Below are 24,578 nucleotides of genomic sequence, written 5' to 3' on the forward strand. Positions count from 1 at the left end.
CTGTTTAGGCACTTGGCCGTGCTCCTTTCTAGAAATGCACACGGAGTCTTTCCCTTCCTGCCAGGGGCCTGCATCTGTGTTACGTACTGGAGCCCAAAATAATTTACAAATGCTCCCCAGGAGGAGTGAGTAGGAAGTGAAGCCCACAATCTCTGCCTTGCACACACAAGGCACGGTGCCTCTCCCTAATTCCCAGCTAACGAGCCTACACAGATTACTTGGTTCCATTGAAACATGAAATATTTCCTATAGTGCCAATTTACTGGGAGGCCAGTTCAAGGAGAGCTCCTTATCTAGTCTTTCTGCTACTTGCACAGTTTAGGGGGCTGGGTGGCTATCTAGTTGGCAGGCTTTAAATACACTTCAAAAACTTAAAAAAAAATTAAAATTACAATTTTACAAAGAGACAGGGGAGAACAGGAAAAGAAATCAGCTTTCCCTGCATTGTGTTAGCAATATACTTTCCCTACCTGAAGATTTGATTTCACAGGGAAAGTACAGGAGTATCAGTGATCCCTCACATCAAGCCAAGAGATGCAGAATCCTTCTATTAAATTTGTCTGAGATTTTTCAGACAAAGGTAGGAAAAAAATCTGCATTGAAAGCATAAATTTTCTGCTGCTGCTACAGGTATGTTCACATACTGAATATAATACACTTTTTTGTTTAGTAGCCTTCCTAGATCAATTTAGCCATTTCTCTTTTCTATGGGGTAACATCAATATCAGCAGCAGATAAGAGAGGAATATGCTGAGAATTACAACAAGTACCCCCACACAGCAAGAGAGGAGGACCTGAATGCACAAAGAGGCCCAAAATGGGCTTGGATGAATGTGTGGAAAAAAGGAAACATGGGATGGTCTGAGCCCCTTGCAGAGCCTAAAGGGGCTCCAGGAGAGCTGGAGAGGGACTTGGGACAAGGGATGGAGGGACAGGACAAGGGGGAATGGCTTCCCACTGCCACAGGGCAGGGATGAATGGCATATTGGGAAGGAATTCCTGGCTGTGAGGGTGGTGAGACCCTGGCACAGGGTGCCCAGAGAAGCTGTGGATCCCTGGATCCCTGGAAATGTCCAAGGCCAGGCTGGACCGGGCTTGGAGCAACCTGGGATAATGGAAGGTGTTCCTGCCCATGACAGGGGGGTGGAAGGAGATTACTTCAAACCCAAATTCATCATTTATGACATGCACATTTGATAAGGAACCTATGGAACTTTTCCTCATTCCCCTCTCTTCAATGAGCTCCCGTTTATTCTGCTGTTCCAACATTCCATCACAACATTCTCGCCACCCAGCTCCACTTCTTTATAACTTAGCAAGTTACACCCTAGTCACCAGTTCAGATTCTTTTTTTAAACCCCTCAAACAGCTTTTAAGGAGAAGTGAAACTTCTCTCCTGAGCAGACAGAGTGGAGAAGATGCAGTACAAGGTTTTCAGTGTATGCATCAAACAGCAAGACACCTGTGAGGGGTGCAGAGGTGAAGCGCCTGGGAAGAGCTCCTTTCACACACAGAAATGAAAGGAGACAGCTCTCACTCCCTGCCAGTGCTCAGCACCTTTTCCTACAGCACTGCCTTTTCTCTGTGAATTTTTTGTGTGACTGAGGATGCTGCTGGCAGGTTTGGGGGAGAGGTGGCAGGGGAGGTGCTCTCCAACTGGAACACAGCTCTCTCCACACTCCAAATTCCTCCTGGCCAAGGCCTGCACATCCCAAACCCCATTCTGAAGGAAGGGAGTTGCCCTAAGAGCATCCCATGCACTCCCTGCTCCCCATCCTAGGCACTCCCTGTTCCCCATCCCATGCCCTCGTCATGCTCCCCTCCCATGCCTCTCCTGCTCCCATCCCTGCACTCACTGCGCCCCACCCTGCACTCCCTGCTCCCCATCCCAGACTCACTGCTCGCCATCCCGGCCTCACTGCTCCCATCCATGCACTCACTGCTCCCATCCAGGCACTCCCGCTCCCCATCCCGCACTCACGCTCCTCATCCTGCACTCCCTGCTCCCCATCCCAGGCACTCACTGCTCCCCATCCCAGGCACTCCCTGCTCCCCATCCCATGCACTCCCTGCTCCCCATCCCAAGCACTCCCTGCTCCCCATCCCAGGCCCTCCCTGCTCCCCATCCCATGCACTCACTGCTCCCCATCCCAGGCACTCACTGCTCCCCATCCCATGCACTCCCTGCTCCCCATCCCATGCACTCCCTGCTTCCCATCCCATGCACTCACTGCTCCCCATCCCATGCACTCACTGCTCCCCATCCCAGGCACTCACTGCTCCCCATCCCATGCACTCCCTGCTCCCCATCCCATGCACTCCCTGCTCCCCATCCCAGGCACTCACTGCTCCCCATCCCAGGCCCTCCCTGCTCCCCATCCTAGGCACTCACTGCTCCCCATCCCAGGCACTCCCTGCTCCCCATCCCAGGGCTCAGGCAGGTCCTGCCACAGAATGGTCACAGAAAGCCTCAGGCGTCTCCCAGCTCCAAGAAAACATTTCCTGGCAAGTTTTCCTTTGCAGCAAGTACCTGCTGTACATTATCCTGATAAGAACAGATGCCTCACTGTATTTTTAGCCAGGCTGACCCCAGATCACACAATAAACACCTCTTGGTCAGAGTAAGCCACGCTGGATGGAAATCAGCAGCAGCACAAGGTTCCCTTACAGAGCCCAGGGAGGGGAGGAGAAGGAGCAGAGCAGGGACTGTGGAACAGCACATCACCAACCATCCCATCCCAGTGCAAACCTTGTGGGACAGCCCCTGATTTTGGGTTGGCTCTTCTTTCACAGCTAAACAAGAACCACTATGAAAATAACAGAAGAGATGCTAGATCCTGATAATAACTCCCTTGTATTTTCCCTTTTGTTCAAGGAAGAAGTGCCCATGCTTCTCTCCAAGGTGACCACAGCTGCCATCCTATTAGAGAAGAGTGGCAGAAATAAATGCCCAGCCTAAATGGAAGCAGTCTGTATCCATCTGTAACTTTAACACTTCATTTTGAGGTGCCGGCTTCAGTTTGCACTACACAGAGGCAAGACACAAGCTGAAGTTACTCCACCACAAATTTCACACATTGCCCAACACCCAGTGCCAGGGAAATTAATCAGGCTAACAACTACTAATATAAAAAAAAAATATTTAAAACCTATGGACTGTGGAATAAATAGTGAAATCATTGTAGGACACTACCAGTTTCTGAAATACACAAAATTTATCTATTGCCAAAATGTTCTCAGTCCTCCACAAAACACATGACAGACAAGTGGTGCCTTGTGAAAAAAAAAAGGCTCCATCTCAATGAAAAGCATCCCTATTAATTGGAATAAAGACCTTTTAAACATCAGCATTTAGCATTTACTTCTTCCCTCCAACAAAAAAAAAAAAAAACAACTGCCTTTCACCCTAACTGGCAACTCCTTCCAGAAAAATTTAATTCAGTAGCACGCTGGAATTCACAGCATTGCCATTAACTCTGACATCACTCCTACCAAGAAAACATTGATTAAGACATTTTTTGGAGCAAGATTATTGCATACAGTGGGACAAGTGGGTGTTTTTCTCCTGTTCCATGAGACTCCACGTCTCCTTTGCAACATTCCAGTCTGGTGCTGTCTGAACACCCACCACCAAGGACAGGAGATATGCAGAAACTGCCCATGCAAACCAGCAGTCAAACCAAGGCAAATAACAAACAGCACATTCAAGAGCTCAAAGCCAGCTGGAAAAGAATGGAAGGGATGGAATTGCTGAGTCTTGTCCATATAGGACCAGCATCTGAACAGCAGCAATGCCCTAAAACTGCCCTAAGGCTCCCCAGCACCAAGTCCTTTGGTTGGCAGATGCAGCAGCACTGCCTGTGGATGATTTAAAGCATCACACAGCACATTAAAAAAAAAAAAGGAGAGAAATAAATCTCTTTTGATATATTTGTAAGTCATAATTTGTTTATATAAGCACAGTAAAAGACAGGTCCTGCCATGAGGAGCTGAAGGCAGGGCAGGGGTGTCACCCACAAGGAAAAGTCTCACCTGTACCCAGGAGATGGGAAAGGTGAATTCTACAAGTTGCACAGAAAAACTGGCAGAGCCAAGGGAAAGCCTGCCAAGAGATCTCGAGTCCCTTCCACACAAACTATTCCCCCTTCCCAGTTTAGGAATTGATTACATCTGCTGTCCTAGTCCTGCAAAACTGTTTCAAATTTAGGTTTTCTTTCCATTGCTACACAAATTCAGTCCTAAAAATTGATTTACTCTGAAGATCCAGTTCTTCAAGATAAGGAATTATAGAAATTGGGGAACCAATAGCTCCCAGAAGCCTCACTTTACCCTCAGATAACTCAAACCTGCAGGTGCCTCTGCACACAGAGCTGACTTTCTCTCCAAGGACTGAGATTTCCCTCCCAGCAGCTGGAATAGAAAAGATGGGGTGTATGAGAAAAGAAATACAGATGCCACCTCTTAGTAAGTGAGCAACCAGACAAAAACATGTGGCAGTCATTTAATCTCCCAAGTTTCTTCCAAAGAGAACAATCTCTCACACCCTACAGAGAGCGTGGTGATGGCATCATTTTTTTGGGAAATTATTTCCTCATTTTCTGGCTCTAAGGGGAACACCAAACCCAATACTATGTCTACCAATCACAGGATGCTCTGAGTAGTAACTAAAACTTCAGCTCCAGATTGGTTTTGTAACAGTGATTTACATCCAGGATTCTCTGGACAAGGCTGGAACCTCCCTTTACACACTTGTTCATATCCCTGCTAATTATTCTTGGCTACCTGGGCTGACCTGCAATATAATAGATGGCAATAACTCAAAGCAGTGTTTTATTATCCTACAATGAATAAATAAATACAACCCCATTTTCCTCAGGTAGATTTTCCCAACAGCAAGAGGAAAACTGAAGGTTCTTCTCTCTACCTCAGCCTCTCAAAAGAAACCAAGTGCTGTCTGGTTCTAAAAGGAATTTAAGTGCATCCAAATAGTCCCTTGGCTTAGGCAGAGGAAACAATTTGCTTTTTACACTCCTTGAAAATGCTGTTTAAGACCTCTTATTGGGAAAAAGGTTATGCTCAAACAACCACTCTTCAAGGAGTTTTTCCATGTCTAAAGCAAAGCAGAGTTAAGGTTGATTCATTTCAATTTCAGCCATAACCTTCAGTGTGGAAAGTCTTCCTTCCTTAGACACCTCTCAAGAGCAAAAGGACAAAGAAGATGTGAGCTCATGGGAAAAAAAAGAAGATAAAGAGGAAGACGTAAAGATTTTAGAGCTAAGCTGAACAAGGGTTCTGTTATTAGCACAAAATCCTATTTCTTAAACAGCTTCATTTGATCCTGCAAATAAAGGATGCAAGGCTGGGGAAAATCCACACAAAAGGTTTCATCTGGAGAGGGTTTTGGTGGTTTTCACCCCTTCCAAAAACTCTCAAGTTTTCTCCACTACTTTGGAGGCACCACCTTTCATCAAAGGGAAATGTGAGGAGTTACTTTGAAGGGTAAAACCTGAGCTTTTCTAAGCAGCTGCTACTGGATGGCTGTACCCAGGAATTCTGCTGATCCTCAGTATCACTATTGCAGCCAGTGCAAAAATCAAGGCTTCTTGGCACTTTTACTCGTTAAAACAACTTTAAGAAAAAGCATCATCAACATGCTTAACAGAAAAAAACAGGCTTAGCTGTCCCTCTGAACCCACCCAACTTAAATCTGAATTATTCTCAGGCCAACTGTCAGCTGGAGCCTCTTGATTTTCAGTTTACACACAAAGCAGAAGTTTTGAGGCTCTGATTCCCCTGGAATTTTTCTTAATAGAATTCTGGATATTGAAGCCAAGTTCACATTAGAGAGCCTAAGTTTTAAATCCCTTAAAACAATTACACAGTTAATTTAATCAAGCCAATGCTTAAAGGAAATTAAACATAAATATTTTGATCTTTACAATAAAACTGTTAAAAGGGAAAAATAAGAACTGTGGTCAAACAAAATCTATGGAGAAGAACAAAACAAGGAAATTAATTCAACTGTGATTTTGAAGATTGCTGGTTAGTTAAAGATAATGAGGAGCTTTACTTCTCTTTTTGTATTCAAGATCTATTCTGAGATTTGGAGAAGCAGGTGGGATTTGAAAGACACATCTCCAGCTTATCACTGTAACTATCAACATCCCATCCATGAGCTTGAGATGCAACCCAAAACCCTCTGAAGATCCTCTCTGACAAAATGTGTGGGGTTTTATGCTGAAACTTTATATTATGCAGTTTCTATCTGTTCACTCTGAAGAGCCTCAGCTTATATTTCACATTAACTGACTACAACTTCACTGGCTGCTTCTGACTGCCAGATTTAGTGAGTGGTGGGAGGGCAGGGCAAGTATCTGTGGCTGAGGAGCTGGACAGACAGGTCTGGACAGACAACTTTGGACAAACAGCTCTGGAGGAGGCAGCTCTGCATCATTTGCTGCAAAGCAAACAGCAGATTTCTTCCCACCCTCCTGAAAATTAACCTGGTCAAAGGAAGAACCTCTGGAGTACCCCAGACCAAGAAGTGAATTATCAGTGCTAATAAACAAAAGGCTTCCATTCTGTAAATAAACAGCAGGAGATGTTCAGGCTGCATTTGTTTACCAGGATTTGTCTTCTCAAGCTGGTACCATCTGTAAAATGCCCTTTTCTTCTGTTCACTCAGGTCTGACCCCTGCTGCAACAGCCAATGGGAGATCCGGCTCTGACTGATACCTGTGAAAAACCAGAACAGAACAAAAAAAACAGAGAAAGAGAAAAGTTCAACACAAAAAGAGAGAAAGAGAAAAGTTCTTCTTTACCAAGCATTTTTAAGTGGTTTATCTACGGATAAAAGGAGGTGTCATACAAAGCCATGATGCTTCAACCCCAGAAAAAGCAGAGTTGAAGCTTCCCTGCTCCGTCCCAAACTGCCTGAATTTCTCCCTGGGGTTATGTTCAACCTTACTCAAGGAACTCCCTGGAATCTGCATCATCAGCCCCAAAGCAAAGAGGGGGAAAACTGGGAAGCCAAGCTATCACACACTGGAATTGTCCACACCTTCCCTGATTCCTAAACTTCATCTGTGAAATGGGAACAAGTCCCTTCCCCATTATTACATATCAATAATGATTGTGAGGAAATCCTTATCATTCAATGCTTGAATAAGAATGGAGATAAACACAGAAAACAGTTGATGTGATATAGATCACATCAGCCCAGAAATGGAACAAACCAACTGTCAGCAGCTGTCACAATGGCCAGAAAACAACCCAGAAAGAGCAGCTGTCTGTCAGCAAAGCAGGAGCCAAACTCGAGGTCCCCAGGCATGATCAGGGACAAAACACTGCAGTTTTTAAAGCAAGAGTTCTAAGAAAACAGTAAGAAGGGGGTGAAATTCCTAGAAGTTAATATAGTTATTTCCAAAGCAGGGAATGAAGGATCAATGCAGGAAGGGCAAAAAATGGTCAGCAGAGGAACTAAATAAAACAAGAGGTTTAGAAGTGCATGAAGAGGTCAGCAATAGGTTCACCTGAAAATGTAAAAAATGCAGAGTTTGCTGAGTAACTGAAGCACTACCTCAGAACTCCCTGTGCTTTCCACAAGGCCCTTCAGCTATCAGAACAGGTTAACAACATCCAAACTCTCCTGAGAAGTGAAGTTTTAGGAGGAGCTCCAAGTACCAATATAGTGCCAACACCACCTGTGCCACCACCTGCTTGGTGATATCACCCAGGCAGGCAGAGGTTGGTTTGCACACAGATCCCAAACTACGTCCCCCCTCTAGAGATGCATCAAGGTTTTATAAGCTCTCATAATCATATTTAACTCATGAAAAAACAGCCCCCTGTAGTTTTACCACTTCTAAAGTGGGGGTTTATTATGCTCTTTTTGGTGTGTTGAAGGTAGTTAACTTCAGAATGTCTCAACTTGACTCTCAGGTACCATATTCAGGTGGGTTTATACCAACCAGGTTTTTAAAATCACTGGGTTTGTACTCTTAATTGTTCTTCCTCAAACAGAATTCTGGAGGCTATGAAGTTTTAATTGTGCTGGGGGAAAGGATGGGTGTGTTTTGTTTCAGATACAGCAGCTCACTGCTGCTCAGCAGAGCTGTGCCCACAAAACAAACCCTGATTTTCCCAGACCCCACTCCCACAGACTGCCTTGCCCTCAACGGACAGAGTTCAGGAACAGCTGGGGCAGCCAAGAGCTGCCTACCCCCAGGGCCCACAGTGGGATCTAAAACTGAGTTTATACTACTGGGGAAGTGGAATTATTCAACCAAACACAGCCCTCAGACCCTGCCAAGTTTACATCAAGTAGCTGTGGAAGCACACAAGTTAATAGCAGAAGGAGGCAGTGGAAGTTGATAACGCTCTCTGGCCCAAATCAAGGCTCCAGCCTAGCTGAAATCCTGCCATCTGCATGCCTGATCACCAGTGCAAAGCCCAAGTCTTGAAAATGTGCAGCTCTTGGCCTATTATGATTTATAAAAGCCATTTCTTGTCCTGGGCTGTGGGACACAAAGGTTTGTGTCTCGCTGCTTTTGGCTGCCCTGCTCCCATTAATTAATCACTGGTAACAGCTCCAGTCATTTACTTGTTTACTATGGTCCACTTACACTCATTGCAGTGAATTAGTGTGTGTTGAGTGTCTGGATAACAACCTAAGATACAAACACAAAGCACTGGTAGATAAAAATTATAAATAGAGATTAAATGTCTGCCATGAGTGGAAAATCTGAATAGTGCTCAAGAGGCTGCCTGACACTGTCACACGTGGCACAGATGTCACCACTCCAGACAACGTGCTCAAGGGCAAGGCACAGCAGCAGGAGCCAAAAAACTCAAGCTGGCTCTTGCCATGTCCACTTTCATGGAATCACTGCAAAATTTGAGTTGGAAAGACCTTGAAAGGTCATCTGGTCCAACACTCCCTGCAATGAGCTGGGACATCTTCAACTGGATCACGCTGTTCAGAGCCCTGTCCAACCTGACCTTGAATGTTTCCAGGGATGGGGCAGACACCAACTTCCTGACCAACCTGTGCCATCTTCACTGTAAAAAGCTGCTTTCCACAAATTATGCACTGCCCCAATGTCCTGAACTGCATCAAAGTTCTCCCAGAGCTGGATCTGAGCTGGGATCCTTTTGTGGTTGAGCCTGTGACCTACTGCGAGTCCTCACAGCTCATAAAGCTGCTTCTGTAAAAGGTTTTTAAGACATAAAATTTACCTGTACTTCAGCAAGGTTGAGGCCCCAAAACTATCCCAACAGCTTTACCAACCCAAGGTCACAAGCAAAGTCTTTCAGAAGAACTCATTCAGGACCTCCCAGATCGCAGTGCTGTGGGATCCAAGCCCATCCTTAACTCCTTTCATTGTAGAAAAACAAATCCCCCAAATTGTCGTGTCAGAGTTTCCTCCATCTCAAGTGGGTTTCACACAGTTGACTCACAGGACAGTGACCACCAGGACCCTCCTGTCACATTGTCTCTAATCACACTCTGGTTTAGGGAATGGCAGGAAAAAAGAAATCACCCTGCTGCCAGAAGCAATTGATGAAATAATTTCTCTGGAATACTGCAAATCCAGCTGTGCTGAGGAAATTCACTCTCCAAGTGAGGCAGGGAAGTCAAGGAGGGCTGTGGTGCTCTGGGCTCAGCATCAGCAGGGCCAGGAACACACCTGATTATGAACACCAGCAGTTTTCTCACAGAAAACACTGAAGGAAAGTGGTATCCACAAAGCATTAGTGCAGCTCAGATGCTGACTGCTTGTGTCACACTCACTCCCCTGGCCAGCCCTGCTGTCTCCTACACAACTGATTGTGGAGAGAGTTTGCCCTCCAAAAACATAAAATAGATGAGAAAATACATCATCAAGAGAAGGCCACTGCTATGTGCAGCTCAAATCTGCTCATAACCCTCAACTCTGCTATTCATCAAGTCTTTGGGAACTGGTTTTCACCTTCACTGATAGATTTGTTAAGCAGCTCTGCTTTGCACTTCTTTAATGTTTCTTTCAGGAGAGGTTTTCAGAAGCACCTGGAATACGTCAGAGCTGGAGAAGAAAGTTAACTGACTGTGTTTTAATTCTTCACTTTGTAAGCAAAGTCCCAGATTCAGAGAACAAGTGCTTGCAAAGGACATCTATCAATTTAGGAGATTAGCACAGCTTGTTTACAGAAAATCTGCAAAGATCAAAATCATAAAAACCCAAATCTCTGTGTTGTCATGAGTATTAAAAAAAAACAAAACAACAAAACAGGAAGGAAAATGTTTCTCAAGATGCAGCTTCATGCCACTTGAGATGATCAATAATTCAGGAATTTTCTGAATTCTCTTCACAGTGGAGCTAGTTAAGTTTCCCTGTGTATTGGCACTTGCACAGCATCCCTGTGTGTGGGTTCCAAACCTGTGGGGATTTTATTGTTCCAGCAGTGCTCCAAGGCTGCCCTCCACTGCACGTGTGTTTAGCATAATCTAAGGCCAAGTCTTGGAGATCTCCTATCAATTAAGGCAGAGACAGGAGGACAGGGCTGGGTTGTACAAGCAGAATAACTGGGAAGGGTACCAGAACTGCACCCTGGAAAGCTCTGTGTGTATTTAAAAACAACCCAAAAAATGACTTCTGCATTTTACTATAGATGGGTTTGGTTTTTTTTTTTTTTTTTTTAAGTGGTAGTTATAGTTTTATGCTTTTAAGAACTGAAAAAAATGAATTGAAATTTCTGCTCTGTAACTTCAGGAAAATAAGGCTGGTTTTTTTTTTATTCCTTCCCTCCCTATGTGTAAAAAACAGGAAAGGTAATATTTCCAAACCTTGCAGAGGCATCATCCATCAAACCACTTTAGCCCATCTGCAGAGGGCTCATCCCTGTGCTCTCCTCCCTCTCTCCTTTACTGCAGAACAGAAAGACATCAGCTCCTGCAAACATTTCCCCACCCTCCATCTAACTTTGGAAGCTCAGACAGCATCTCTGAGAGAAGTTTACCTTTCTCTCTCCATCCTCTACCTTCTGACCATAACCTGGTGCCCAAGTCCAATTCTTGTGGCAATTGAAGCAAATTCCAACACACTATTTCAAATTATATTTGATACAAAATTTGGCAGCTCACCTGCCCCACGTGGGGCTGAACCCCCAGCCCTGAGCAGGCTGCAGTGATGTTAAAAGGAGCTCCAAACACCAGGAGAGGAAATTCCGCAGGAACTATTATTAGCTCCTGTTTATACTGTCATTTTTCTTATCAGTAGGAGATTATTTATACAGAGCCCAACCCAAGTGCTTCTTGTTTATCTTATTACAGACACCATTAAAAAAGTTTCTATAAAAAGCAGCTCCTGTTTTTAGGACCAGCACTAGTAAGTGTTATGCTAAGTTTTTGCTGCTTATCAATCATTCTTTATTTTCAAGTCACTTTTTAATACCCTGTTACTATTTTCCAACCTGCCCTGTCCTCTCCATACACCAGGCAGCCCTGCAGAATGTCTTCCAGGTTTAATTTTTCCTGTCAGATTCATTATCTTAATGACTTTTAGAGTTTCTGGTAATTTTATAAGTATTAAGGGAGCCTCAATATTCTTCTACTGCAACAGCTGACTTTAACCCTCAGCTCTGTGTTCTTCTCTCCTGCATCCTCCCTCTCCACCACTTGCCTTGTGCTACAGCAGGAAAAACAAGAGGAAAAGCTGTTTACTGATGCAGAACTGCTCTGTAGGACTATGGATTCTGTAAGTGCTTTGCAAGGTTAGAATTAAGATGGGAAAAAAGAGAAACGTGTTTCTGAATTAAAGTCTAGTTTGAAGAATTAGCAAAATTAGGCAAAAAGGAGGTTTTGAGGGGTCACAGCTGCAGCAGAGGTTTCTGCACCAAGGACAGAACATGGCAAGTTACAGAAAGGGAATAAATAAGGTCATGAGGACAGGGGAAACAGAGAATTGGTAGAAGTCGTAAGGAAAAGTTGCCAGCAGAGGCAGCCAAGCCAAGCCACTCTCCTGGACAGAACCAGCCATAAATTTTTCCTTTCTTTCTTGCCTCTTTCCCAAGGCAGAAGGGATGAAGACTAAAAGCCAATTTTTCTATTTTCCTCTTGTACAAGTAACTTTTTACAGAAAATCTCTATCAGTAAGACTAAGGCTGTAAATCCTGAGGTGACGCCATCTGGGATCATACACTCTGCAAAGCCTCTGCCTATACAAACTGGTTTTTTACTGAACCAGAAGTGGTTTCCAGACATTCCTTGGGAGCCTCTTCCCTCACTGAAAGGGATGTTGGAGGTATCTGAAGAATACTCCAAGTCATGCAGCACTCATCAGGCTGAGACAGCTCTGGAAGAGAGAGCCCTGGGACGCTCTGCTCCGGATCTCTGTCCCAAGCTATTTCAGTCACTCCTCATCACTCCCTGCTTTTGAGAGGAAGCTGATGTTTCTCCCTACTAGAGCTGAGCACACTCTTTAATCTGGTCCTTCCAAACATCTCTTTATCATTTCCCTCCATCTGCTTACACAAGGCCGGGGGGTGATTTCAAATCAATCAGCTCCCACCCAGCACAGGGAGGATGACTGAGATGCAAAGATGTACTGGTTTCCCATGGATTTGGCTCAGAAACAAGATAATAACTGTGTGCCTTCAGCTCAGCCCTCATTCTGTCCCACTGACACCCTGCAGTATTTCTCTGGTCCCTCTGTGAGCACACTGGGGATCCCCCTTGTGCTGCACAGGAGGGTTGAGTGGGAAGGGTGTGAAATCCAGGCAGCCACGTCTCAAGTGGATGGTTTGGTGTCATTTACTCTCAGGAAGAAACAAACAGAGCTCCCAAATGCTAAATATCAACTTAATGCCCACTGAAATCCAACAGGCTCAGGATGGAAGGAGGGAAAGGATCAGGTGTGAAGAGATTGCTCTTGCCTTTCCTACAGCTTCTTGCAGGGTATCAAACACATGCATCAAGGGTTAACTATAAATAATCAGTTAATTATAATTAGATCCATTCCTTTCATTGACACAGACTTGGATCTGGTGTGGTGATTCTGATTCAATGACCCCTCAACTGGCCAAAAAAACTCCCAAACATTGGCTTTGAAAAGACTCCTTTTGTGTTTTCCCCTCTTTGCACTACTTCTCTTGCAGGGGAAGCCAGCCTGACTTACTGGGTGCTATACAGAGGTTAATTCAGAGATGTGTTCTCCCAGGACTATATTCAGGCAAGGAATGAACAAAAGCAGGACAGTGACCCACTAAGTACTAAAATTTTAGAGTTCAGGTACAATTCAAGCAACTCAACTTATACATTAATATTTGCAGTATTGATGCTAACATCTGATAAGGCCAGAAACATCCCTTTCATTTACACAAATGGTAATCTCATGATTTTCAGGATGAAGCTGAGACCAGGAAAGGACAAGTCATTTTACCAAGGATCACAGAAGAGTTGGAGACATGGAAAGAATTCCTGGCTCTGTGGCTCAAGCACCAGTTTGTCCTTGCCCACCTCAACTGCTGCCATGTCTGCAAACCCACAGCTCCCAGACAGTGGATTCCTATGACAATTCAAATACTGGAAATATCATAAAATAACAACTTTCCTCCTACTGCTTTGGCATTCCCAGACACCTAGGAACCTTAAAAATTATCTATTTCAAGATTTTTATCCAAACTTGGGCTAAAAAAGTTAACAAATCTTAGAGGTGGAACATGGGATTGAGCTTTCTGAACTTTATTATCAGGTCTTAATCCTAAAGTAAGGGCTGGAGTGAATCCAGAGCAGGGAATGGAGCTGGGGAAGGGGCTGGAGCACCAGGAGCAGCTGAGGGAGCTGGGGAAGGGGCTCAGCCTGGAGAAAAGGAGGCTTAGGGGGGACCTTGTGGCTCTGCACAACTCCCTGACAGAGAACAACAGAGAGGATGAGAGGAACAGCCTCAAGCTCTGCCAGGGCAGGTTCAGGTTGGATATTGGGAACAATTCCTGCCTGGAAAGGGCTGTCCAGCCCTGGCACAGCTGCCCAGGGCAGGGCTGGATTCCCATCCCTGGAGGGATTTAAAAGCTATGTGGCACTTGGGGACATGGATCAGTGGTGGCCTTGGCAGTGCTGGGGGAGTGATCAGACTCAAGGGTCTTAGAGGGCTTTATCAACCAAAATGATTCTGAGGCTGCTCCAGGCAAGGCCTGTGTGCCTGGAAGGGAGAAATAACACCACCTCACCCCATGGAGGAGCAACAGGACTTTGTTACCCTCTCTGTAGAGCTCTGGGAACACACCCAGGGAAGAAGTGGCACCACTGCAGTGAGTTCACCTGTCTGGATGTGAGAGAGAAGGGCACAGGGCACCCAGAACTGCTGCTCCTTCCAGGTAAAACCTGAGCTGGTCTGGCCATCCCTCAGCCTCCCTTTGGATTTTCATTAATGGTGACTCAAAGGATGGATAAAACTTTCAATTCTCATCCTCCAACTCCTGGCTGCAGTGGTACCAGCTATAGCTGTGTCTCCTGACTATTTATATACTTTTTAATACATAAATACATATTATCTCTCTCTCTCTGTACCCAGAGATGCAGATATGCATCTATTTGCTGCACTCAACAACAATTTAAGAATTAAGGAAAACCGTTTTCATTTTAAGATAAGAACTTCAGGCTTTATTATAATGCTGTAAAATAAAATCTGCCAGCACAAGCCACTGGGAAAAAAAAAAAAAAGAAGAAAAAAAAAGTGATTCACTGGGGAAGTTCCATGATGTGCAGGACAATGGGTCTTAAATCAAAGGCATACATTATCATGACTAAGCTGACAGATCTGCACTGCAATGCAGAAAGCCAAGTGATATTCCAACATCTGCACCGTGCACAGACAGGCAGTTCAGACACAGAGATTCCCAAAATGAGGAAAGGACTCCCCGAGCTCTTACCTGTTACCTGTGCAACAACTGCTTGGGAAATTCTCCGGTTGGCGAGGAAGGCTTTGATTTCCTCCTTGATCACACTGCTGTCCCTCCTACCAAAACAAAACAACAACAGGACACACAAAAAGAGGGACGCTCCAAAGTGCACCTGCAAGATGCAAAATGCCTTTATTTCCTTTATTTAGGGGACTAGGAGTGGGGAAGGCTGGCATTAAAACAGCCCAAATGGCTCCGTGCTGGACACTTCTTTGAACAAGTGTCACGTTTGATCAAAGTACCATAGCAGGAGAATGGATGACTCATGTCCCATATAATTCATATTAGGTGCAGCACTGCCATATGGAATGTACAAAGTTTCATTACACAGGGATGAATAAATCTCTCATACCAGCATAAAAACCTCACTCGTAAAAATGAGGCAGAAAAATAAAAAATAAAGGATAGCAGGGGCTGCATGGTTAGTTGCCCAAATGAATATGCATAGACCAACCTCCTCTAGCATCTCAAGGAAAAGATCCAAAATTCTGCAGCCTCTGTCCTCACACCCCTCCTTTAGTCCCCTACTTAGTCCAGAGCTTGCACCTGAGGTCTTTGTATGATTTTTACAGGTAGTTCAGAAGGGGATAAAACTGTGCTAAAAGCAAATAAATTGGAGGTTGCACAAGTACTGTGATACACAGCAAATTTCAACTGCATTAAACACATACTTTGCCCTTCCTCTTCCTCTCTCCCTTCCAGAGAAGAGCAAGCAATTAAAACCAACCTTTATTGGGCCTTATGAGACATTTCCCTCCCCCTTCTCCCCTCCTGCCCCAGCTGCATTGAAGGCAGTCTCAAGCTTGCAAATGTAAATGCAAAATGAATGTTGTGCTGCGGGTTCGTTTTTATTTCTGTACCCAACACTCATCATCCATATGCCTGCAAACACAAGCAATTTCAGTTTAAATAAGCACTAAAAGCATTACCTGAGACTCACTGCACAGGAACCCAAACCTCAGCCATGGGAACTTGGCACTCTGCTGTACTCACCCCCTTCCTGCACAATTCCATCATCCTGCAGCCGACAGCAAATGAGGTTCATCGGCTTTTCTTACTGCTCATCTCTAATCCTCTCCCCCAAAAGCCACATCTTTCCCTGAAATCTCCAAACTACTTCCAACACATTTCCATTCTGGAGATTATGGACTCCAGTCCTCCCACAGGTACTTCAGGAATGGTGCAGTTTTTGGGGGAAAAAAGGAATAAATTCCAACGTTATGACAAAAATTGTTTTGAGACATTTGGCCTTTCCTCTTCTTTCTTTGTTCTCTCAAAGCCCACTGACTGACTTTCATCCTCAGGAGTATAATCCCCTCCTTTCATCTTTGCCATAATGCTGAAAAGAAAGCTGCTAAAAGTAAAGGAAGGTCAGCCCTGAAAAAAAACCACCTCAATGGCTCTCAGAGAAAAGTTCTGCTCCTTCTTTATTATTTGTATTTTCCTGCATCAGTCTGCAAATCCCTGCCACAAACTATAAATAAATAGCATGCATCCTCTCCAGATCCCTCTGGAAAGCAATGACCAATCCAAGTTGGATTCCCTACTCTCCCTCTGTATGGAAGGAATCACAACAGGTGTGAAATAGTGGAGGAGGAGTCATGTGAATTGATATTTGATCAGAATCCAGAATAAAAGTAAAAGAGTGCTCTAATATCAATCCCAATTTTTGGCATAGCACTGGAAAAATTGTTTCAACAGTCAGACTGTGGGACACTCACACAGAGCCAGGGGATGCCTCCACAAGGCAGGTGAGAGGCTCTGGGATGGTGACCCCTGGAGCACTGGTAGGAACAAGTGCCTGAAGCAGCTCCTGCTCTCCTGATCATCATCATCATCAAATCCTCATGCAACAGTGTGGGCTGGAAGAGACACTTCAGGCCATTTAGTCCAAACCTACTGTGATAAGTATGGGTATTTTCAACTAGATTAGAGTTCTCAGAGCCCTGTCCCACCTGACCTTGAATGCTTCCTGAGATGAGACATCCACCACCTCCCTGGACAACCTATGCCAGCATTTTACCACCCTACAACCCCTATTTGAGCAACCTTCCGACACGCCCACTCCTGCTGAGGCACTTCTCACCTCCACACCTTTTACAGAGACCTCCACTCACCTCATCAGCTCCTCCACTTTGTCGTCGATGTCCAAGTCCTCCTCGGAAGCCTCGAAGCTGTAGGACCTCTGGGCCAGGCTGTTGGCCAGGGGGTAGCGGGTGGGCGACATCTTCCCGTTGAAGGCAGACAACCTCTCGTTACTCTCTCTCCCGTTCTGATTCGTAGTGCAAGGCTGTGGGGAGGTGTCGTAACTGTTGCTCGGGGACGGGGACATCCCGGAGTGCTGCGTCTGCGTGGAAGCCGTGGCCGTGGAGGATGAGGCCGGGACGTTGTTGGTGCTGTTGCTGTAGGAGCCGCCTCCATAGCCGGACCTTCTCCCGAATTTGTCGCTGTGCTCTTGGTCCAGACGGTCCAAGGTTTCCAGGGCGTGCAGGATCTCATGCCTGGTCATTCCCGTGCGTCTCAGGCGCTGCAGGAGGTCGATCTGCTCTATGGTGAATCTTGGCTCGTCTGTGTAGTGAGACATGGTTTCCAGCAGGCTGGAAATGAGGGAAAACACAAAATACTTCACGTCAATAGTTCTACGTGGCATGTGGAAGGTGCTTTATAAATTCTGGTGCAAAACTTTAAGACACACACACACAGTTCCAAAATCCACCTCCAAAATCCACCTCCAACCAACCTCAGAAGGACACCTGCCATGAATGCCAATCTCACTACACAGCAGAAGGGTTAATTTTCCTCAGAGTGCTCCAACAGCATTTCAGAGCTCTCCTCACACCCCCCACACCTGCACCAACCCTGCAGTTTGTGCCCTTTTGTTTTTGATAAACCACTGCTACAGAGACTGTGGTTGCTCAGTAATTATGGCTGCAACTTTATCCCAGACAAAATTTTGCCCGATGTTAAGTACCCACCAGACAGGAATCTCAGATTTCTGTGGTGGCCACAGATCTGAATCTTTCTGGACAAGTTTTCACCAGTTATGACATGAGATTTATGAATCTCTACTCTTTCAAATCTTAACTACAAAGAGTTCGAGTTGCCCTAACTTTTGTAGCTACCTTGAAAAAAAAAAAAAAGAAGATAAAAACACACCCAGCGGAAATTCTAGTGGCCTGTAGGACCCAAGCTGATTTGACTGAAGTTGGATTTCTGAAGTTAGGAACTTTTGAACCTGGAATGTTGTCACAGATTGCCTGCCCTGACAAGGAAAGTGCAGCACATCCAATTACTCCTAAGCTTTCATTTAAAGAAATAAGTCTTCAGCTTTTTCTCCTCTAAAGATTGGCTTCTCAGGTAACTTGTCCATCCTGGTGGCTCAACAAAATCATTTTTAACTCCTAAACTTCCCAAGATGCCACAACAATGAACACTATTTGCTGCAAAGGCCAGAAATGGAACTGAAAAAAATCACAGTATGCTCCCTTAATCGTGCTTCATTCCTAAGTCTCCTGGCTACAGATCCAAATGCCACACAAACAACAAGATCTCCTCCTTCAGAACTCTAGATCTTGAGAAGAAGGGATGGCAGATGGAGGGCAGGCAGAACTTGGCAAGCAGAATATGGCATTTTCCATCCTTCTCAGGAATCTTCTCCTGAGTCAAGGGTTTATTGCCATTCCTGCAGGAGAACAGGGTGAAGAGATCACTCAAACTCCAGGAGACGTGACAGAGCTGATGTACAACCCCTGCGAGCCAGAGCAAATCACAGCTGAGGGAAAGTCAAGGAAGAATTCCAAGGACCCTGTGAAAGCCAGGAGAGGGACGATGGCTGTCAGGCTGAGAGACCTTCCAGGGACAGGGCTGCCTATTCCTCCCCACAAATTTTGAGGATGACTCTTCATGTCCATTTCTGCCCTGGCACAGAGAAGTTCCTAACAGGAGTCATGGAACGACTCCAGACCCATAGCTGGGGCTGAAAAACAACACTGAGAACTGGCTTGTTGGAGCAGAGCTGAAGTAGAGCTGTAAAGACAAAGCCAAGATGCCCAAATTCACAAAAATGGCACTTGCAGCCCGGGAAATAAAGAAACGAGAAGAAAATCCCATCTTTGCCCTCAGCCAGCAACTACTGAGCTCCTTACAGTGTTTCATGGGAGAAGGAAGCAGGAGGACAATGCAAGGGGATGACTCCCATCCAAGAAAATGCCTGTGTGAGAAGACAGACGTTCTACATCCACCTCAGTGCCTCAGCCCAATGGGAATGTGCTGTCCTCCGGAAAACTGATTACTGGAAACGTCCAGGCCATTTAAAATTTTCCAAGACAAGCACCCAGACTGTTGAACCACAGGAGGGCACGGCAGGCAATGCAGCAGTCGACCTGCTACTGACTGGAATTGTAACAACCACAATTTGGAAGTGGCATCCCAGGCTGAGACCTTCGGAGCTTGGCGGGGAGCATTTGGAAGCAGACGCTGTGTTCCAGGTTTGGCCCCTGGGGGAGGCAGGGCTGCTCCATCCTCCTCTCCCAGCTTCAGGAGAAGCATCACAAGGATTTACTGACTCATCACAGCCAGCTCTGAGCAGCACCATTTTCAAGCAGAAAATCTCTTTAAACATCTGGCCTTGAGGTGGTTTTCACTGAATATGCCAGCTCACCCTTCCTCAGGGCAACACCTGGTTTGGGCATTTCTTACCCAGGTTTTTAATGTCACCATTCCCTGCATCATTTATCTGTCAATACCAAGTTTCATGTGCTCAAGTTCTTCGTTTGAACTGGAGAATTTAATGAGCCAGAGCCTCCAACCAGAATTACCTCCACTCAAAATTCCTACTTTACAGATTCTTCAACATTTAATACTAAAACATACTTTAAATTATTTAATCGTCCATTTATCACAGATACAGAAACCCAGAACTTTTGTCCTTGGAGCCCCGTGAACTAAAAAACTGACATCTGAAAAAAGCAAGACTTCCCAGATGGCTTCAAGAATGTCAAGCAACACAGAATTATGGAATTACAGAATGGTAATTGAAAGGGGCTGTAAAATCATTTTGTTCCACTCCCTGCCATGGGCACAGACACCTTCCACTATCCCAGGCTGCTCCAAGCCCTGTCCAGCCTGGCCTTGGACACTTCCAAGGATGGAGCAGCCACAGCTTCTCTGGGCAACCTGTGCCAGGGCCTCACCACCTCCTGCAGCAGGTGGTGGCCATGGCCAGCAATTTTCTCTAAAATTTGGGTGTCATTCCTAATTTTTCTGAAGTGCCAGGGCTCAGCTCCTGGATCTGGGTGCCCAGGCCAAATTAATCTCCTTTAGTGAATTACACACATTGATTTGGTGAATCTTAAGTGTCCTTTAGTGAATTCCAGCTAATGAAGTGCAGAGTTCTCAGATGCAGGGGCAGGGGTTGACCTCCTGTTGCTCGTGGCTGTACGAGGGAAAGAGCTCTGGCCTCAATTTGTCCCTCTTTGACACAGCTGAGCTTGTGCAGGAATTTCAATTCACAGGGATGCAAAGGCTGCTGGGCAAGGCCACCCTCTGCCCCAGGAATAAGATATTCAATGATTTCCAACTTGTATTCTGTTGTATTCTGTTCCAACTTGTAGTCCTGTTCATCAGTGGACTTTAAAGCCTTGCAGAAAGTAATATAAGAGCAGCAAACCCAATGTCAAATTAACTCCCTGATACTCTGTTTAACACAACCACTGGAAAAATGTGGACAACTTGAAAAAAAAACCCAAACTAAAATCAATTTTCTGCTTGTCTGTCCAACGAATTCTTCCAGCCCTCCAAAACTTTTAAGGCAACTTCTGGGTAATTTTTAAGAGGTAAGAACACCAAAATTAGAATATCTCCCTGCTGGTCTCACTAATGTCATACAGAGATGCTCAAAGTGCCTTGTTTATATTTGCACACTCAGCAAATATTGCACTGACACATTTCATTGGTCTTCTTGATCTGGAACTCCTGTTCCCATCTTAACATGCTTTTCTACACAGCCATGAGATCTAGAAATAATGCTCCTGAGGGACTTTTATGATTGAAAACAGCTGCAGGAACTTGGAATTTTCCATTAAAACCCCAAAACAAATATTGCAAAATGTGGTATTATTGAACATGTTCCAACATTGCCAACTATCCACAACTTTTTAATGAATAACTACAGCAAGCATTATTTCAAACTGTTACCTCGAGCAGGGCTTGGGTTATTTTCCCTTTTTAAAATATTTTAATAAACTTATCCTGTTTAAAGAACAATTTACAAAGCAGTTAATTAAATCAACCATTTTAGAATCACCCTAATTTCATTCACCTCATTAATGAGTGAATATTCTCCACCACTTCATCCCCCCCACACTGCAGTAAGAGCCTCTTATCCTCCTGCACTCCTCTGGCTACCTGTAATTCAATTTATTTCCCCCTCTTTTTCCTTGTGAAATACAATCAACTGCAAAAGTAGCAAGGAATAAAATAAGATAGAGACAAGCAGAATGATTGGGGGGTACAGGAGAAAATCAAGATGGAAAATACTTTTCCTGAGAACAGGACTGTGGATTGACTTTGCTGCAGGCCAACTCTGCTGCCTGTGTAGCAAAATATTCTCTACATCCCATGCTTTATCTGCTATCAATACTCTCACCACTGACAATGGGCTGTCAAATTTCCCTGGGGAGACACCCCAAAAAAGATATATAACCAAGGAAGAACAGCTATGCATTTTTCTCCCTGAAATTTTGCAAGCAAAACCTCTGCAAATTTCTAATTAAGCTCAAAACTAAAAGTGACCGATTTTTTAACAACGAATCTTGCCCTTTAAGACAAAGTTTCTTTAGGTTCTGGCAGAAAAAAATGTAAGTAGCCTAAAATATCAAACTTATTTACATTCCTTACACTCAGTTGATAATCATTCCCAAAAAGATGGTCCAATTGTATCATTCTAAAGTATTAAAACTTCATGCTTATCTTTCACGGCTCATCCAAAAGCAACCTGAGGTACCTGAATATCAGACTGAAGGAAGAACTCTAAGGAGGTAAATAAAAAGGAATTTATTTCCAGCCCAAACCCACAGATATAAAATACCCAGCAGGTCCCAAGCAGCCCAATGCAGCACCACTCCTGCCCTTCTGAGGGGACTTTGTGGAGTGGAGGCTGTTCAGGGGCTGCTCTCACCAGCACTGCCTGTCCTTCTCATTCCATCAAGATTTACTTAACCTCTGTTTTTTTTTCATTAACTCCACTCTTTGGATGTGGGGTTCCCTCCCCAGTCTGACTGCTCTGATCTCCAGTGGGGATATGTGGCCAGAGTGTTCCTTTCCACTCCTACACTGCATAGAGAAAAGTAAGGAAAAACACATCAAGGATTTCTCACCTACTCTCACAGCCCAAGCCCACACTGATACAAGAATCATTTACCCAACTCTTAACTTTCTAGGTGATGGAGCACAGCAGAATAATCCCATAAAAACAGCTACAAGCTAAGTCCATGTCCAATTGAACTCGCAGAAGTTCAAAGCAATTCAATTACCCGTTTGGGAATAAGGCCAGACAGCAGCCTTAACACCTCTAACACTTGAGAAAATGGCTCTGGACTCTTTAATGATCACAAGAAATCATTTTTTCCACTCTTCTACTCACTGCAGATGAGTAGGAAGCACTCTAGCATCACTGAGGAGATGCTCTTCTGCAGAGGTCCTTCTCCAATTCCCATTAAAATTCACAGCTTTATCTAATAAGCAAAGCTCAAGACTTAGAAAACCAGTTGAGCTTTCTGCTGTAAGACCTATATTTGATATAATCTGCATAATATGGATGTGGGCAAGAGCCAAAGTGTTCAGAACAGGATCCTAAGTCTGGTAATTGGTTTAAGAATGATTCTGATCGAGTCCCATCAACTGAGGAGAGCAGGATGGGGAGAGATGCCAACATTTACCCTTCTCTGACACACAGCACAGGGTAGGACACCCCTGCACTGCACTGGCCTGCTCACAGGGACATCCAGGATTTGTCATCTCATTTATTACAGCAACAGCATTTTTCACAACATCACAGGCACCTCCTTGGTGTCACTCACTGCCATCTCACCATTTAAATGGAAGAGCAAAATCACAACATAAATTGTGGCTTTCCAGTTGAAATAGGTTTTTCCAAAGTACACAGCTAAAAAATCACTTTCTACAACTCGTTAATTAAACCAGAGTTTTAACTACCATCACAGCTGGAAGCTGAACTCCTTAACCTGCCAGATTTTTCCTGTGTGTCTGTGCATCCACTACTGGTGAGAACTGCAGCCTGAACAGCTCTGGAGGTGGATGTCCTCCTGGTATTAAAAAGGGGCATTAAGGATGGCATTGCTATTTCCAACGCGATGTAATTTGCTTATCACCTAATCTGACATTTAACCACCAAATTCACATGAAGTACTGCTCCCAAATCCTTCCTTTGAGCACCAGTGACCACAAAGAAACTCCACTTCCAGCTGCCCACTCTGAATTTTTTAACTCTGTTTTAGATTATGCAACTTGTTTCTCTCTCCACATATATTTATGAGATCCAAGGGCCAAGCATAGTTTCTTTCCTTTCATTCATTCAAGTCCTTCCTCTTCCACGCAGAATTCCAGGCTGGTGTGGGTTGGAAGGGACCTTAAAGCTCATCTGCCACGGGCGGGGATGGCACTGAGAGATGAAGTTGATCAGGGCCCCATCCCAAAGGATGCAGTTGGTTCTTACAAGACACTCAAAGGAAGGGCTTTCATTGAGCTACAGCTGCTCCACCAACTGACATGTATCACCAAAAAAATCCCAGAATGTTTTCAGTTGGAAGGGACACACAAGGGACAGTCAAACCCAGAGGCAAAGACTGTGACTCTTCCAGGGCAGCTCTAAGGCACTGCTTGAAGAGAATTGGGGCATTTAGGGCATAACAGTATCCAGTCTTCTGAAATTCAAGCTTTGGCCTTTTTTGTTCTTACTGAACAAATGAATCTCCTTCAGTCTGGAGGGTGGCAAGGCCCTGGCACAGGTTTCTCAGAGAAGTTGTGGCTGTCCCTGCATCTCTGGAAGTGTCCAAGGCCAGGTTGGACAGGGCTTGGAGCAACCTGGGACAGTGAGTGGAATCCCTGCCATTGGAATGAGATGATCTTTAGGGTTCCTTGCATTGTGTGACTCAATGACTCACAGCAATATAAATATTTCAGAACCACCTAAAACTTTGCACCATATTAAGCAAAGCTGCCTTCAAAACCAGGAGCTGATGCTGTGAATTCTGAGGCGTAACAGAGGATTAAGGATCTGACTCATCACTTATGCTCATCAGTTGCAACTCCAGTATTTTCAGAGGAGTTGTATCAGTTTTCAACAGAGAGAGAGAGAGAAAAAACCTCAGGCCTGAAGTGCTCATCATGTCAACGAACACAGAGCCATCCTCACCCATACGTTTGCATAATTATCTCCTGCAGTTGCATCTCTGGGTTCTGATTTTCAAAAAAAAAAAAAGGCCTCTACTCCCATTCACCCTGATTCACAAACAAAATGTAATTCTTGTAATGACTGCTCTCATGCCGGGGAAACGAGAGCCTCGCGCTGCAGCAAGGAGGGAAATCAGGCTCTGAACTGAGCCCCAGAGCCCCAGCATCAG

At 44.8% G+C, this 24,578-nt stretch overlaps 1 protein-coding gene across 11 annotated transcripts in view; it reads right to left on the minus strand.

The window, feature by feature from the left end:
* The window catches only part of HMBOX1 (homeobox containing 1), a 118,596-nt gene that overhangs the window by 43,325 nt on the left and 50,693 nt on the right, over window positions 1–24,578 (minus strand). For all 11 annotated transcript variants that reach the window (XM_050972500.1, XM_050972507.1, XM_050972502.1 and 8 more), the window contains 3 exons: window positions 17,055–17,534; window positions 14,908–14,993; window positions 6,625–6,735 (listed from right to left, as the gene is read on the minus strand). In XM_050972500.1, the coding sequence (XP_050828457.1) occupies window positions 6,625–6,735; window positions 14,908–14,993; window positions 17,055–17,534 (677 nt within the window). The remainder of the gene's footprint in view (window positions 1–6,624; window positions 6,736–14,907; window positions 14,994–17,054; window positions 17,535–24,578) is intronic.

The sequence above is a fragment of the Serinus canaria genome, chromosome 3 (assembly GCF_022539315.1).
Source record: "Serinus canaria isolate serCan28SL12 chromosome 3, serCan2020, whole genome shotgun sequence".
In the NCBI taxonomy this organism is placed as follows: domain Eukaryota; kingdom Metazoa; phylum Chordata; class Aves; order Passeriformes; family Fringillidae; genus Serinus; species Serinus canaria.